General features: G+C 38.8%; 2 protein-coding genes across 3 annotated transcripts in view; one reads left to right on the top strand and one right to left on the bottom strand.

The window, feature by feature from the left end:
* Positions 1–278, bottom strand: part of trip12 (thyroid hormone receptor interactor 12) — a 41,648-nt gene extending 41,370 nt beyond the window's left edge. The window contains exon 1 of the mRNA XM_030395400.1: positions 208–278. The gene's annotated coding sequence lies outside the window, so the exon portion shown is untranslated. The remainder of the gene's footprint in view (positions 1–207) is intronic.
* Positions 279–1,003: 725 nt separating this feature from the next.
* Positions 1,004–15,308, top strand: part of rasa2 (RAS p21 protein activator 2) — a 28,231-nt gene continuing 13,926 nt past the window's right edge. Inside the window, exons 1-5 of one of the 2 annotated variants that reach the window (XM_030395475.1) lie at positions 1,004–1,391; positions 4,520–4,643; positions 9,919–10,022; positions 10,117–10,211; positions 13,636–13,712. In XM_030395475.1, coding sequence (XP_030251335.1) covers positions 1,334–1,391; positions 4,520–4,643; positions 9,919–10,022; positions 10,117–10,211; positions 13,636–13,712 — 458 coding nt within the window. In that variant the 5' untranslated portion in view covers positions 1,004–1,333. Of the gene's footprint in view, positions 1,392–4,519; positions 4,644–9,918; positions 10,023–10,116; positions 10,212–13,240; positions 13,359–13,635; positions 13,713–15,308 lie in introns of those variants that run through there. The other variant, XM_030395484.1, reaches the window with a different exon arrangement.

Raw genomic sequence — 15,308 nt, 5'->3', positions numbered from 1 at the left:
TTACTCGTGTCATACTATCTTTCTCTATTTAAATCATATCTATATTTACAATGTGATATTCCTATTCTCAAGAGAGCAACTGTAACATACACAATTTCTCCCACGAGGATATCTGATTACACATAGATGTTGTGGGCTAGTGTGTGCACCATGTTCACAGAACACAACTATTATGCAGATGCTTATAATAAAAGTTAAAATCCATACCTGACTGCCCTTTCAGGCTCCCTACTACAATCAGCCATGAAGATCAGACCTGTGTTTTTCACCGAGCCAAAAGCAACATCACCTTCAAAGAAAGAAGAGCACACAATGTCAGTCATGATTCCATTCAGAAATTAAAATGGGATTTTAATTACAGATTAAGTTGAATAAATTGTAAATGTGAAATGTCTACAAATGTCTATGATTAACTCATAAATAGGTATAGTTACATTCCAATGAAATAAGCATTCACACAGTGATCAGGAAATCCCACTGTAATTATTACCTCAGCTATTTTCCAATGATCTATCCTGCTAAAAGGTTCAACCCAGGTAAGTCACAACCACTATCATATACAATAATGTATTCAATGTAAATGCCACAAACAGTACCAGCTGTCCTTTAAATAAACATTAATGAAACTGATCATGGCAGTTGATATTACTATCCTCAATAAGCAGCATGATACCAATGATTGTTTTTTTTTTCAAAACTGTGTTAGTGTAACTTAGTTTAAGAGAGATACATTTTAAATTAAAAAAAAATGGCTAAATATTAGCCTGCTAACTTTTCCAAGAATGTTAGACAAATGACACTAACATAGCTAGCAGTGGTATTCGCAGTTATAAATATTGTCACTCACATTTAAATATAATCTGTGTAGCTACATACTTTCTGACTGATTAGTTGTGCGCCTCAGATACTGGTTTTAGAGCATAGGCAGTTTACTCACACCCAGTTCAATCTGTTTCACACAAGCATGTCATAAAGACACGGTTAGCTAACCTAAAGCACTAGTAACCAAGATAAGCTAGCTGAGCTAGCTTCACAAGTCAAAGTGTCAGTTCTTTGTGAGCACTGTCGTTGCATAATGAACAACGGCACAGAGACTTTAAATCCTCTTTAAACCTCCTGCCAGCTCCAGATTTAAGTACTAGCCAGAGCGACGAGCTCGACTTTTGAGGAAGCTTGGTATTTCTCCAAACGTTTTAGACACCAGTGTGTACGGACGGGACCTGGCGTGACGCGGCAGTGGGGCTGGCTTTCCTCCACTCTGCCTGCATTCATAAACGGATATGATAAACCAGCGCTGAATGCACCGGAGCAGCGACAACAGTCAGCTCTGACCATGGCGGAAGAGGACGACGCGAGGATTCGGATTTTACAGAGCCTGCGGGGTAAAATATGTAAGTTTGACTGGCAAGTCGATGTTTTCCGTTCCTCACAGGGGGAGAGAGGTCGGTAGAACAGGCAGCGAGCGGCGAGAGGGGAAGCCGGAGGGCGCGGCGTGCTATCAACAGTCGATAGTGAGGAGGCAGAGACAGCCAGTTCATCTGGTCGGTCTGCAGGCTGGTGCTCAACGTCAAGTTAGCCTAGCATGCTAGAAGCTGCTACTAGCTTGTTGTGAATGATTTCATTCATCGAGTACGGCCGCACGACCACCAGTGAAGGCGTTCGAGCGGACTGGGTGTTTTATACGCATTAGAAATTAAAATGTGTTCAAAATGGGGCCGTTTTGTGTGGACTGAGCTGCCCTGGAAGCTAACGTTAAGTGAACGTTGGTGGCAAAGTGGGCTAGCTCGTACCAACCGTCTCAGTCCATCGTCACTTACCCATTCAGTTATAACATTACAGGTAACTTGGCTGCTGTTAGATAATTATAACATTATGTTCGGCGGTAACGTTCAGCCCAGATGCAACGCGTATCCAGTAACAGCTCAGGCAGCAAAGTAACGATCACTCACCGTTTTCAGTTTAATGTAAGCTTTCAAGAGTTTGATTGAGACGCCAAGCTTGTGCTCAATATCCAACGTTACAATAAGCCGGGAACATGAAATCTCTGTCATCTATAGTGTCAGTCAAGTCACATTGGCTCACAGTGGCATGCTGACTGGTGACGGAGTGACCAACCTGTCGACTTGTAATCAAGTCTTCAGGTCTTGAGTTTGTTTAATCAGCTCTCTGAATCTTTATTCTTCAGGCTCTCTGACCTGCATGTGGAGGGATTCATAAAAAAGACAGTTAAATGCAATCGTCATGTCTCATCAGTTGCAACCATATCAATGATTAAACCCATCATGGGAATGAGTGAGTTGTCTTGCCCGGAGCAACAACTAATGTATTTTGCAATTGCTCCAGTGTAGTTATTATGGTATTACAATAGTCATGCATCGAAATCGGAAACATTTGCTCTAAAGTGAAATGCCTGTCAGGCAAGTTTCCTCATCCTCATTCCCAGGTGGGGCTGGTCCTCTGGAGTACCTGCATGCTGTGCACCTGTTGGAATGTATAAGTGTGGTTTTGGCCCATTACTCAAATTCAAGGTGTGAATTAATGCTGTCATCATAAGTTTGAGATTCATAATCATGCACTTGTACACATAGATAACAGGCTGCAGGCTTTATTCTTAGTTTCCAACAAATATCCATTACAGTCTTCATCTACTGCAGCACCGTCCTGTTGGTGGTTGGGATATTTGGTTAGCGTCCGGATTAGATTTGCTCCAGTGGCATTGCTTATCACAGTGGGGAAAGTAGATTTACATGCTGTCAAAATTCAGTTTGAAATAGCTGGTACTGAAGCAGAGTTTTGTGTTCTTGTTATTGTCTTAAATGTGTAACATGTTTGACAAAACAGTGAGTAAGTAAACGTTAATGTAGACTGTGTAATGACCGGCTATAAACGCGGCTGGGCTTTTTATATTTACTGGAAGGTAACTAAAGACTTTCCAGTATATAAGGCTTGTATGCATAGCACACAATAGGAAGACAACAGTTTCACTACTATGAATTAATGAGAAAACGGTAAGCAGAACAAAATAGAGGAACTATAATGGCATGTAACTCACTTTGCAGTCTTACGAAACTCCATTCTTCCTCGTTCACACTTTGTCCTTTTTCCTTTAGCCTACATCAATGAAGGTGGTATTCTGTAAAGATGTATTATCATAGCAGATTGTAGAAACAGGGCCCGTGCCCTTTAATATGTTCCCTTGGTTGCGTTGTTGTAAGAGCTATGATAATTACGAAAAGGGCCAGTTGTTAAAAAGACAAACTATTGTTTACTCTCTGACCTTAAGGTCATGGTTTTCACAGGTGACCTGCTTCTGTTTTAGTGAGATTGTTATTGAAGAGATGGCAATAGGAATGGCTGGCCATAGTATGCTGGATGTGTTTGTGTCTGCTTGCATATGTGCTTTACTCCCACCAAGTCACCCTGTTAAGCTTAGTGACAACATGGCTGTTTTCCCTGACCATTCCTAAGATTAGCCATACACCATTATTAATAGCCCGTTAAAAAGCTGATCTCACCAGTGGCTTTACTTAATTAGGACTCTACATGGACTTAGAGTACCTAACCAAAGCTAGAGAACCAATTTAGACTCTTGTCTTTGCCGCTCTAATCCACCAGTCTAAATGAGACTCGTTGTGAAGTTATTGACAGTGCTGTGTTTGAGAAACTGCTAATTAGCTGCTCTGTAGATTTAAGTTCAGTTCATCTGGCTTTGATTTGGTATCTATTATACATGTGTTGCACAAAACATCATGCAATGTAATCTGGGTCTGCCTGCGATGTAATGCAAGTGTGTGCAAGCAGCGTGTGTTACAAAGGTGTTTGTCATTTGTGAATCAGCGCTGCGTCGTCGCCATTGGTTATGCTGAGGAAGTCAATGTTTCATGTTTTTAACCACATAGGAGCCTCAAGTCTACTTGAGCTACATCCGCTCTGCAGCTTGCCCTGACAACTGACAAGAGCCCGAGTCCCCTTATGAAGATGAGGATGTTGATTGTAAAAGCATAGTTTAAAAAGTGTGCGGTGTATGATTGCAATCCCATGTGCTTATATTGATTCAAGATAAGCTCCTTCTCCGTCATCTTTAGTGAACGGAAATGTTTGTTTTTCTGTATGTTGTTTTTTATGTTTAGTTTTTTCATTTTGATAAAGATCAATAGTAGAATTTTACTCATCTAAATACGTGCATTCTTTTTAGCTTTTCAGTGTTTTCATACTTTAAGACTGCTACTTTAGTTCACTTCTAAGTCAAGCATACCTAAAATTAGGGCCCACAATTAATTGAAATGACAATATGGCAAAGGCAAAGTGCAATATTCAGATGACAAAAAGATGATTTTATTTTTCCAGTGAAAATTAAAATTGTGGTGCAGAAGTGTTCACTCCCACTAAATCTGAATCATCACATTCACAATATTTGCCCAAAAATAATGTAATACTTAACATTCATTTTAACTTCTGAAAGACTACTGTTGTTTTTAGGCATGTCAATAGTAATGCTGTTCTTCTCTCCTTGGTGTAGGTGAAGCTAAGAACCTGGGTCCGGTCTCAGGTCCAAATCGACAAAGGGATCTCTGCACTTTTTGCACCATAAGTCTGGATCAGGAGGAGGTGTTTCGCACCAAGGTGTTTGACAAAAGCGTTAGGTAAGCAGCAAGTAATTTATTCTATAAGTGAAGTAAACTTTCATGTTGACTACATTTATAAACCATTTTTATTGTCTTTTATCCAGTTGGAGTTTTGTGTTTTACAGCTATTAGTGTACAGTAAGATGTTTCATGTCAATTTAACTTCCTTTATTTTCTAAATTTAGAATATAAACCATGCTTACTTTGGTAACATGAAATGCTACTGGACTACATAATGATAAATGATGTGCAAAATGTTGGTGGTTGTCCAAACAGTAAGTTGGCTAGGCAGTGTCAGGGAATGTGTATGTTTTTCTGTTAATGTAGCACAGACAAGCTATCTTCTGCTTTGAAGAACGTACATGTTAATGAATTGTTGATAAAGTTTAATTGAAGAGAGCTTTCTTAAAATTGGTTGGATGAAAGTACTTAGCCACTGATTGTATTGACACAAATAAAAAGCATTAAACATTTGGCAACAAGAGATACAATCTTACTGGCTAATACAGAATAGTACAGGTTGAAGAGAGTGTGAATTTAGCTCCACTTTTTAAAGTGTGCAGTAACAATAGTTTCCCAGACAGTGTGATACTTTAAGCAACTCAGAGGAAGAAAGAAATCTTATTCCTGAGGGGAAGTGATTGCAGGTGTGTACAGACATTTCAGTGTCTTGGGTTTTATCATGTCCAGCATTACACACCTCAGCTGTAGCAAGTAACATCCCTCTGTTTAATCACAGGCGGAGGTTTTGGGTTCAGTGTCATATCTTTGCTATTTCCTTCTCACAGTGAAGTCTTTGAACCGGTAGTGAACTTTTTAATAAGGTATTGGATGTGTAGCTTGTCAAAACTTTGTGAAAACCTTGTGAGAACTTTCACAGGTTTATTTGTGTATCCTGTATTGAATGCCTTTTCTAATTGTTTTTGACTGTGCCATGTTAGAACTTAGGGGTTTATTCGTCTTGACATTTTGCTTGATTGACTGAGTAATTAATAGATTATTGATAATGAAAGTATTTATCTGGTTCAGTCCCAGTAATATTAATCTAAAATGATGTGGGATGCTCTAAGAGAGCTATAAATACAAGATATTGCATTATAACACCATCAACACTAGAACTGTCATGGAAATGTAACTTTTATCTGCTAATGCAATGGCTGTTAAGTTGCCATGATTGTAGAAACAAACTGGTGCTGCAACTAACTGCTGCACTATTAATCAATAAACATTTAGTCGTGGAATAGTGGACAAAACATTGGAGAACATCATCTCGAGCTTTGGGAAACACTGATCGACACACAATTTTCACAATTTTCTCACATTTTATGGACAAAACAAATGATCGAGGAATCAATCAACAGATGAATCAACAATGAAAATAATAATTATTGCAGAGGTACATAAATGAGAGAGATAATCAGTAAATCTTTACATTTAAGAAGCTGCAACCAGCCGCTTACTTGAGAAATTAGTTATTAAAATAGTTGACAATTATTTGTTTTTCTAACTAATTGTTGCAGCTCTAACATGAATATAATGTTGATCAAGTTATGATCATGGACTGATTATCTCTGCTTCTTATATTTAAGATATAAAAAAAAAAACAATGAGTGCTTTTGGGCCAAGTATTAAGTAACATAGGATTTGGACTGAGCCTAATTTTTTTTCTGGATATAAGACACAGCTTACTAACATTAAATCCAGAGAATGGCCTGGAGTTCTGGAACATTACTCTTGGATGCTGTTATTCTTTGTGTAAATTACAGTTTGTTTAAAGACTCAAAGTCAAAACACAGCTAGAGAGACAAAAAAAAAATTAACGTGTTGAGGAAATCCCTCATGTAGAAAGGGTTATACTTAATTCTGAACCATCTACATTTGTAGCAGGCCGATCACAGGGGAAACGTCCGGTTTGAAATTCAGCCATTTGATTACATCTTACAAACTGTCCGTGTGTGACTCAGAGCTGTATATGTGCGGGGTACCATTTTAGCTGGGAAATATTAAGTGATTCAGACTGAAATTACCTATTTTACCAATAACCTCATGTTCACAAGTGATTCAGAGAAAGGTGTGGGAGATGGGCACCAGAAAACCTTTCGGCTTTCTGTCTACACCATTGCACATCTGGCTGTAAACATGGGCCTGCCTTCTCTAGGTATTTCACAACAGCTCTTTTTTTTTTCTCTCTCTCCTGATTTCGGTGCCGTTCAAAAGGATTTTACAGTCTCTGAGGAAGTGTGTCCTCCCACGCTCTCCCCTGTCTTTCTCTCTGTGTCACTCTCAACTACCTTAGCCTCTGTTTAGCACATCTTAATAATCACTCACATTTGGCCCACTGTTTCTTTTTTTTTAATGGTGCTTGACTCATGCCTGTTGTATGGGCTTCTTATTTCTAATGGTTTAAGGGCTGAAAAGGAAGTTCTAATTGCAGCTAATCCCTTGGATAAAGCAGGCATGTTCAAACAGTTGTGGTCAAGTGGCTCTAGCTAGCATGATGACAGCAGAGGGGAAGGTAGTATAGTGTGTTTGAGTGTGTACAGAATAAAGAGGTTACAAGTGCATAATTCCATGTGCTGTTAAGGAGGGTGTGTGGGCGTACACTGGATGTGTTGGCCAAACCCAGTGCGGAAGTGTCAGTCAAGATATTTCACCATCCAAGATACATGAATTGTAGACGGAGGCCTCTGTGCAGCGACTGAAGAGCTGTAGGACCAGGTTCCCTCTGTACTCGTGGGGAATTTTTCCACAGATATGCCTGTTTACAAAGCTAATTTCCAGGTCATGACCCCTAAACTCCAGTATTATAATGTTTGACAGGGAAACACATGTCTGAGCTGCATTCCTTCAGTTTACTTTATTCACCTAGCATGTGTCTCATTGATCATATGTCAGATGCTAATTATTTGACGCTACATTTATGTTCCAACTAAACAAACCTCAAAACTTTGGCACTTTAAGAAAGCTTGCAGTTTTACTTGAACATACAAACAGTTAATTCAGCATAACTTTTAAGCACTGCTCAGTCTGTTTGGGACAGGTGGTCCAACTGCAGGCAGCACCTACATTGAGGTAGAGCTTAACCTACAATCGGCTATATCAGACCAAGCTGTCTAGCTCGCGGTCTCAGTCGTGAGGCGGTTGTGTTGGCAGGGCCAAATGGCACAGATGCTTGAGCCCTCCATGTTTGTGCCAGCTCCTACAGGGTCAGAGCTGGACAGAAGAGATGTAACCACTTTGCTGCTAGGCCAGGTTATACAGCATTATAGCACATGCTGTGTTTTGATTGGAGTCTGCATGTTGTCCCAGTGTCTCAATGGATGTCTTCTCTGTGCTCAGGTTTCCTTCCACAGTGGAAAGACATGCAGGTTTAGGTGCACTGGACCAGTAACCCATCCAGACTGTACCTGGGCCTCTTGCTAGGGCTTGATGATATTGCTAATAAATGCATTCTGACACAAATGCATTAAAAATTACTTTTTGACATGGGATGATATGAAAATGTAATTTTTCATATTCATTATCCTGTCCAGCATAATTACAATTCACAATATTATTCCAGTAATCATCAAAATATTCATACAACTTTAAAATATAAAACTAAAACTGCCCTCAAATATGCTGGAATCAATTTGACCTTGGATTTAACTAGCAAACAAGTATTTTTACTGTAACACTGGTAGGACACACATCTTTTAAAGTGAATAAAAAATAACAACAGTAGAACCTTAAGTAAGGCAATAATAAAGAAGAAGTTCATCCTGCACAAATAAAGGATACATAAATAGTCGTGACCTTATCTTCTGGTTGTTTTTTAGTTTGGAATCTGTAGTACTGACACACATCCGATTTAATTTGTTTTAGTTGGGGATAGATCTTTCCTGTGTCTTGACTGGATGACAATTAATTAATTATAATTGATAAATAAATGAAGGTTTTTCTCAGTACATTGTTTTCCTTTTTAGCTCTGCTATTTGTTTCTTCCCAAAACTACATTTTTCAGCACTTTAAAAACCTAAGTCAGCCCATTTTTTTTTTATACTTTGCACGATTTTTTTTTGTCATATTTTGTATTTTCCCATTTAATTTGATGGCGTACAGGAACATAACACAAATGAGACTTCACTGATAATTGTTACAGGCCTTGTACACTGTTAAGCTGCATATTAACGAAATGACAAGAGAGGTTGTGGAGTGAATGGATGGCAAAAGTGACACACAACATAGCAAGAACATTCCCCACAAGGCTGATGAGTCATAAGGGCACCCTGTGTTGTCCACCTTCTGCTCAGACAGTTCATTTTCCAGTAAATTAACAAATCCTGTGTGTTCATGATTATGCTCAAATATAATAATGTTATTACACTTTGCCTGGTGCAGTTAAATCAGTGATTGTCAATTTTTCCTACTTAATCTATGGCCATAAAATACAGCCTTGTGTCTGATTAATTAGATAATTGTAATAAGCAAACAGCAGTTCAGCACATGAGGAATTTGATTTACTGATCACATGATTTGTTAATATATGAATAGGTCAGGTGGACATCAAAGATTTGATTTAATATATTTTAATATACAGACAGCATGAAAAGATTGTAACTGCATGCAACACTGTGTACAACCGTGTAACACTTTTTCTGTTGCACACAGTACTTTAGCATGTTTTAGCTGCAGTCAACAGCTACTATATGTCACTGTCTTTGTCTGTCCAAACATTTTTTGCAAAGGTTGGATACAGTGATATGATACTATAGAGCTAGTAGAGCAGCAGACATGAGTGTTGACGGACCAGGAAATGCAAGTCATGCAGTGGGTCTTTACCAATGCCCACTGCTGTGGTTATTTGCCAAGAGTCAAGGGCCAACTGGGGAAGATAAAGTTGTGTGTTAGGCATCTTCACTACGCACAGGTGCAAACTGAGATAATAAGGTGCTCATGGTGTAGCATTAAAACACATATTCTAATCCTAATTCTTTATTTAATCCTAATTAAATTTTTACATTGGTATCAGGTGAAATAAATTGGCTGTGTTTTCCAACTTGTTGAAATTGATAAGATTTATTTTTGATAAAGTTCTAAATAAATGTGATTGTTTAAACTTCGTTTTCCAGTGTAGCATTTATCAAACAGACTAGTTGTAGACTACTGTAACGGCTTGAATGAGGAAATCAGGCGATAGCTCTTAATCTGGTCACAGTTTATCAAACCTCACACCTCTTAGGCTACTAAACACATTCTCACCCCGAAGGATTCAGCCATGTTTGCTAATTTAAACCTCTTACTTTATTTACAGCCCTTTCTACGGAGAGGACTTCTACTTTGAGATCCCACGTCCGTTTCAGTGTTTATCCTTCTATGTTTATGCCAAGAGCGTTTTCCAAAGGGAACTACCTGTTGGTAAGCTGCATTAAATAAGGCACTTACAGAAGTATATTTTCTCATTTGAGTGGATGAGTTGTAGTTTAATGTGTGCATGTTTGTCTTTTCACAGGCAAGGTGTCAATCAGGAAGGATGACCTGTGTAAATACAGTGGGAAGGAGCACTGGTTTAGCCTTCACCCAGTAGATCCTAACTCAGAAGTTCAGGTAATTTTTAGTTCACTGTTGAAATGAAAAACTGACTGTCAATTTTCGTCATGATTTTGATCAGTATTTGACTGCGTGTTTGACTTTCATTTCCACGTGCTTGAACTTAATTACCATTAATGTTATTGATAATGATGCTGCACCACTCCCTCCGGTCTCAGGGGATGTACGCTTTCACAACTTGCAGCACCCCAACATAACAAGCAGGAAACTCACTCACACGTTATCTAAAATTTGCATACAGATAAGATAATTTCCATGTCAAAGTAAGGTTTAATAGTCTCTGTCCAAGCTGGCGTGTTTCTCACAGTTTGAAATCCTGAGACAGGCTCAACTCTGTTCACCGATTGGCTCTTACTGTCAGTACCCATTGAAGAAATTAAAATAAAATCCAATATGCAAGACTTAAAGTATTACTGAGTGTTCTTGAGATTAAAACAAGAACCCTTAATCTCAGTTTAGAGGTCTTTGACGTGAAAAAGTTTGAAAAACTCTAACACAAAGTAGACCATAGACCACAGTCTGATATTTTTGCTTTTAGACGTATTATTACAGAAAGCCCATGACCTAAATAGTCAAACTTTCTGTCATTGTTCTACCTATGATGAAATTATAGTGGAAATGAATTATTCCCTTTTTTTGCTGGGCACCGCCTTGAACTCCATCATAGGTCCTCTTAATCACTTTGAGATCCACTCTTATTGCTTAAGAGGATGAGAGTGCAAATGTTTGCACATTGTATACACTTGCGAGTCACACCTGTGGAAGATGAGATTATGTTTTTGGCATGCTAGCAGTATATGTTCACTGTTTTTTTCTCTCCTGCAAGATGTAAATTTGTCCTAAATGTACAACCAATGTTGTTTTAAAAGTCTGGATAAGATTCATGAAGCATCTGTCAACAACTAATTTCCATCTTATTATATGATACAAATAGAACCAGTACAGCCTAAAATACAGGTAGCCAATGTTTTATCGAACCAGTATGACAACCTGCCCAAAGCCCACGAGGAGATATTCTGATGGTATCAATACTCTGTGCTTTTCAACTAATGTCATCGAATGGGCTATGAATTACTTAATAAACAATTTTGTTGTGTAAATGAAGACAAAGACGTTTTGTAAAACTGGTTGCAGTTGGCTAAAGTTAGTTTGCGGCTGAAGCATTCATTGATGACTATCATACTGACGCTACTGGCTATATCAGTGGTACGCTCGTGTGCTATGCGGCAAGTTCAGATGTGGCATGGGATGTTTTTTTACAGCCATACATTATTACTGAACTATGCAACAAATATTACTGAGTTTTTAATTTACCATATTAGTCCTTTGTACACATCCATTTCCTAATACAGAGGCAAACTTCATTCAGTAAAAAATAAATGAATAAAGGTGAACTGATAAGATAACATGCTACAGAGGCTATTTTGCATGGGTATGAAAACAGGTGTGCCTTGAAATTTTAAATTGCCTTTTGGACACAAGAAGTTTGAAAACCACGAGGCTATATCCACACTTATGCCTTCTTATTTTAAAACAAGATGATCTCTGTCTAGATGAGTATTTTTAGCACCAATTCAAATCTGATCTCTATCCATGCTAACATGCCTGAAAATGCATATCACCTGACCATTCACGTAAACTGGGCGTGCGTGTGTCGGTGGAAACAGGAGGCACATTGTCTACACTGTGGTTGCATGTGGTAAAACCTTTTTCTTCACTAGAATAGTAAGTAGGTAATACTTACTCTTGCTTACTTTTATTATGAATTACCAGACTGGTACCAAGGCGACACATAATTTTTCCTGAAATCTAGACAAAAATGAGGCAGGGAAACGTGACTCCTCATCACATAATCCTCCTGGATGATGCTGTTTTTTTAAAACATTGTCAATAGCATTGAAAAATACAGACATGGGAAAATACATTTTAAAAAAGTCTAGATTATATGATATCCATTCTGTCAATGTACAAACTCAAATACCTCATTATATCATAACACATACACAGAGTTCACATTTGCCAGTGATGCTTATACAGTTGATTACATACACATACATACATGTACTCTTTTCTCTTTAAACAGCATTTGAATTGCATTTGCTTCACAGCAGAATGAACCTTTCTCTTTAATGTATTATTACTGTACCAATTTGCAGCACCTTTGTATCAAGCAGCGCTGCTAAACAGAAAGACCGTAATTTAGTCTAACAAGTTTTTTTTTTTTTGTCTTCATGTGTTGAAACTGTCTTTTCTTCTTTGTTTTTCAGCATTTTATTGATCTTTTTTTCAGGGCTGCAGTTCTAGTTTCTATCACATTTAGGCCATATATGTGGGTTGTTCTATTTCAACTGTACATTTCTTTGATCAGATCAGTTTTTGTGGTCTGGTTTGCGCTGGGTGAAACTACAGCTACACTACCACTTCTGTGCTGCTGTAGCTAACGTGTTGACTCTAGCTGCCATTAGCCCACGCCAGACTATTCTGGGTATGTGCTGCTACACTGATTCACTCACAAGTAGACACTTTCAACTGCAAAGTTACATCAGTGAGCGATGGAGGTGTTATTGCAATGCCTCGCTGCTTTGGTTTGTAGTCAAACAGAGGGTTGTGTGTGTACCCTGTGAGCACTGTTAGCACATATTCCAGTCTACCTGTGCAGCTAATGAAGAAGACTGCAGTGCTAGGAGAACGATACACACTTTTTCAGTCATATTATTTCCTCAAAGGAAGATGGGTGTAATGTGAGTGTTAATTTGCTTATGATATGGGCTCATTTGGATCTAGTCAAGATCATATTGGCTTTAAGGCCTATCTTGCATCAGAAAGAACTACTCGCCATCTCAGCCAAGTGCTGAATTGCAGAGACAGAGTGCAAGTGTGTGGGCGTTTTGTTTATCTCTCTCTTTCTCTCTCTCTCACTCTCTCTCTTGCTCGGGCTCTCTCGCTCATTCTCTCTCGCTCACTCTCTCACTCTCTCACTCTCTCTCTGACACTTCCGAAGGCGAGACCGGCAGCCTTCACCACATCCGACCCCGTAAAGAGCCTTCTGAGTGATGACAAAATTCACAGCTGCTGTGGCTCTTGTCATATGGTCCCTCCATTAACCTAAAACGACATGAAACAGGAGGCTGAGCCTGGCCGCAGGTGGAGAGAATAAAAAGAATTAACGGATAGAGAAATCGAAATTTGTTTTTACATATATGTAATAAAATGATGAGGGTTGAAGGAATTGCATTTGACATGCTCATTTTCTCACAAGCCCATACTGCAGCCCACTTTATCAATGTTCTTTTACAGCCTACACATAACTTGGGATTCAGCTTGAAACTTTTTACTTGTGCCCTGGTGGAAGACTGAGATCTCATGATTTGAATCATTTCTAATTTCTCACTGGGCGATCTCCTCTCCTTATGTTCAACAGGGTAAGGTTCACTTGGAGATGCGTTTGAATGAACTGATCACAGAGACCGGCCAAATAGGCCAACACTTAGTTGTCCGGTGAGTACCAAGGTTCCCTTGTTGCCAATCAAGTGAGCTCTGATCCAGTTGGTTGTCTTATGAAATGGGAATGTTAGCAGGGAATTTGAAATCAAGATAGAATTTCAAAAACTGCAGATTAAACCAAATAAGTGCTTCCACTGATTAACTTTGCAAGATTCACGGCTTCTGGTAAAAACTTCACAGGCTCAGAATAGTGTGCTGCAGAAATGTGTGGGAGAGATGGAAAATTGTCCAAGATGTTGATGGAAATGATGTGTTTGCTAAACCTCGGGAGATCGTCAGAGCGACTGAGCTTTAAAACTTGAGCCCAATAATGTGCAGTAACCCGGCGAGTTTTTGACTTCAGGCTTTACTAATCAGAAGGACCTATACATTGGTTGTACATTTGCAAATTTCAACAATCTGTTAAAAACATTCTACCTTCCTCATTAAAACAGAGTTCGATATTTTTTAGATTACAGACTTTGCTCAGGCCCAGAATCTAAAATCTCCTCTAAATTTAGGGCTCAGATCTTTTCTCTCTCCCTCTTTGTCAGACATCCTGTATTGCTGTCATTTTGACGCTTTTGCCTTGATTAGGACCAGAGTAGACTTGGAAATAAAAGCTGGGGAATCTTTCCCAGAGAAAACTTGGGATGCTGCTGAGAAAATAATAAATGGAAGTACCTCTTGTGCCAGACTCGGCTTAATTCAATTGAATGTCCTCCATTATATCCACTATTTAAAAGCCAAACCCTCTACAATATATCCTCATTTCAACAAGACTTGTGATGGATGTCATGGTGCTCCAGGCCTACTTTATTCACATATCCTGGATGTGCCTTGATCTGTCGACCTAGTGTGATTAGATGTTGAAAAAACCACCATCGCAGAACTTTAAATCAAACAATATTATAGTATATGTATCATTATTGGCAACAAGAAGAATTTTATTAAACTGGAACGTCCCAGCCCCACCTAAGACCTCATGATATTTTTTGAATCTTGAGAAAGTAAAGGCTTATTTTATTCCACATGATCCACTACTTTTTTTGGTTTTGGACTTTTCTGTTTGTGAAGGGATTTCTTTATATATCTTATCTATTTATTACAAAGTGTTTCCTAATGTGCAATCTTACTTAGTTGGCTGAATAAAAATATTTCTTACAAAACTAAATATAATAAATTGTCACACGCTAAAACTTTTACCAAACAATGACAGAGGAGGGGTGTCTGCTCAAAAGAGAAGTGCTCAATGAAGGTTGAGGTTTAGCACGCAAAGCGCACCTACACGTATATGAGTGTGTGTTTCAGACCTCACGCTGTTTATGTTGTTTTGCATCCCCCATTCATATTTGCAGAACAGGGTTATGAGGTGGAAGTGATGGCATCTGAGCAGGAAGCCTGTGCTTCTCACACTGCAACCGCTGTGGTTTTCTGCTGCCGTCATTCACTGTGTAACTTGGATTGTTTGCTCAAGCTGTCACCTGCTCGCTGTTAGCTATCACCATGTATGCGCACACGATGAACGCTGCAGGCCCCTTTTTTTTCGCTTTTTCTCTACTGATCAGACGAAGCTAAAACCAAAGGGGGTTAAGCTTATCATTTGCACAC

The sequence above is a fragment of the Sparus aurata genome, chromosome 2, assembly GCF_900880675.1.
Source record: "Sparus aurata chromosome 2, fSpaAur1.1, whole genome shotgun sequence".
In the NCBI taxonomy this organism is placed as follows: Eukaryota; Metazoa; Chordata; class Actinopteri; order Spariformes; family Sparidae; genus Sparus; species Sparus aurata.
The sequence above is the reverse complement of the archived record's forward strand: the minus strand, read 5'-3'. Positions and strand labels throughout refer to the sequence as shown.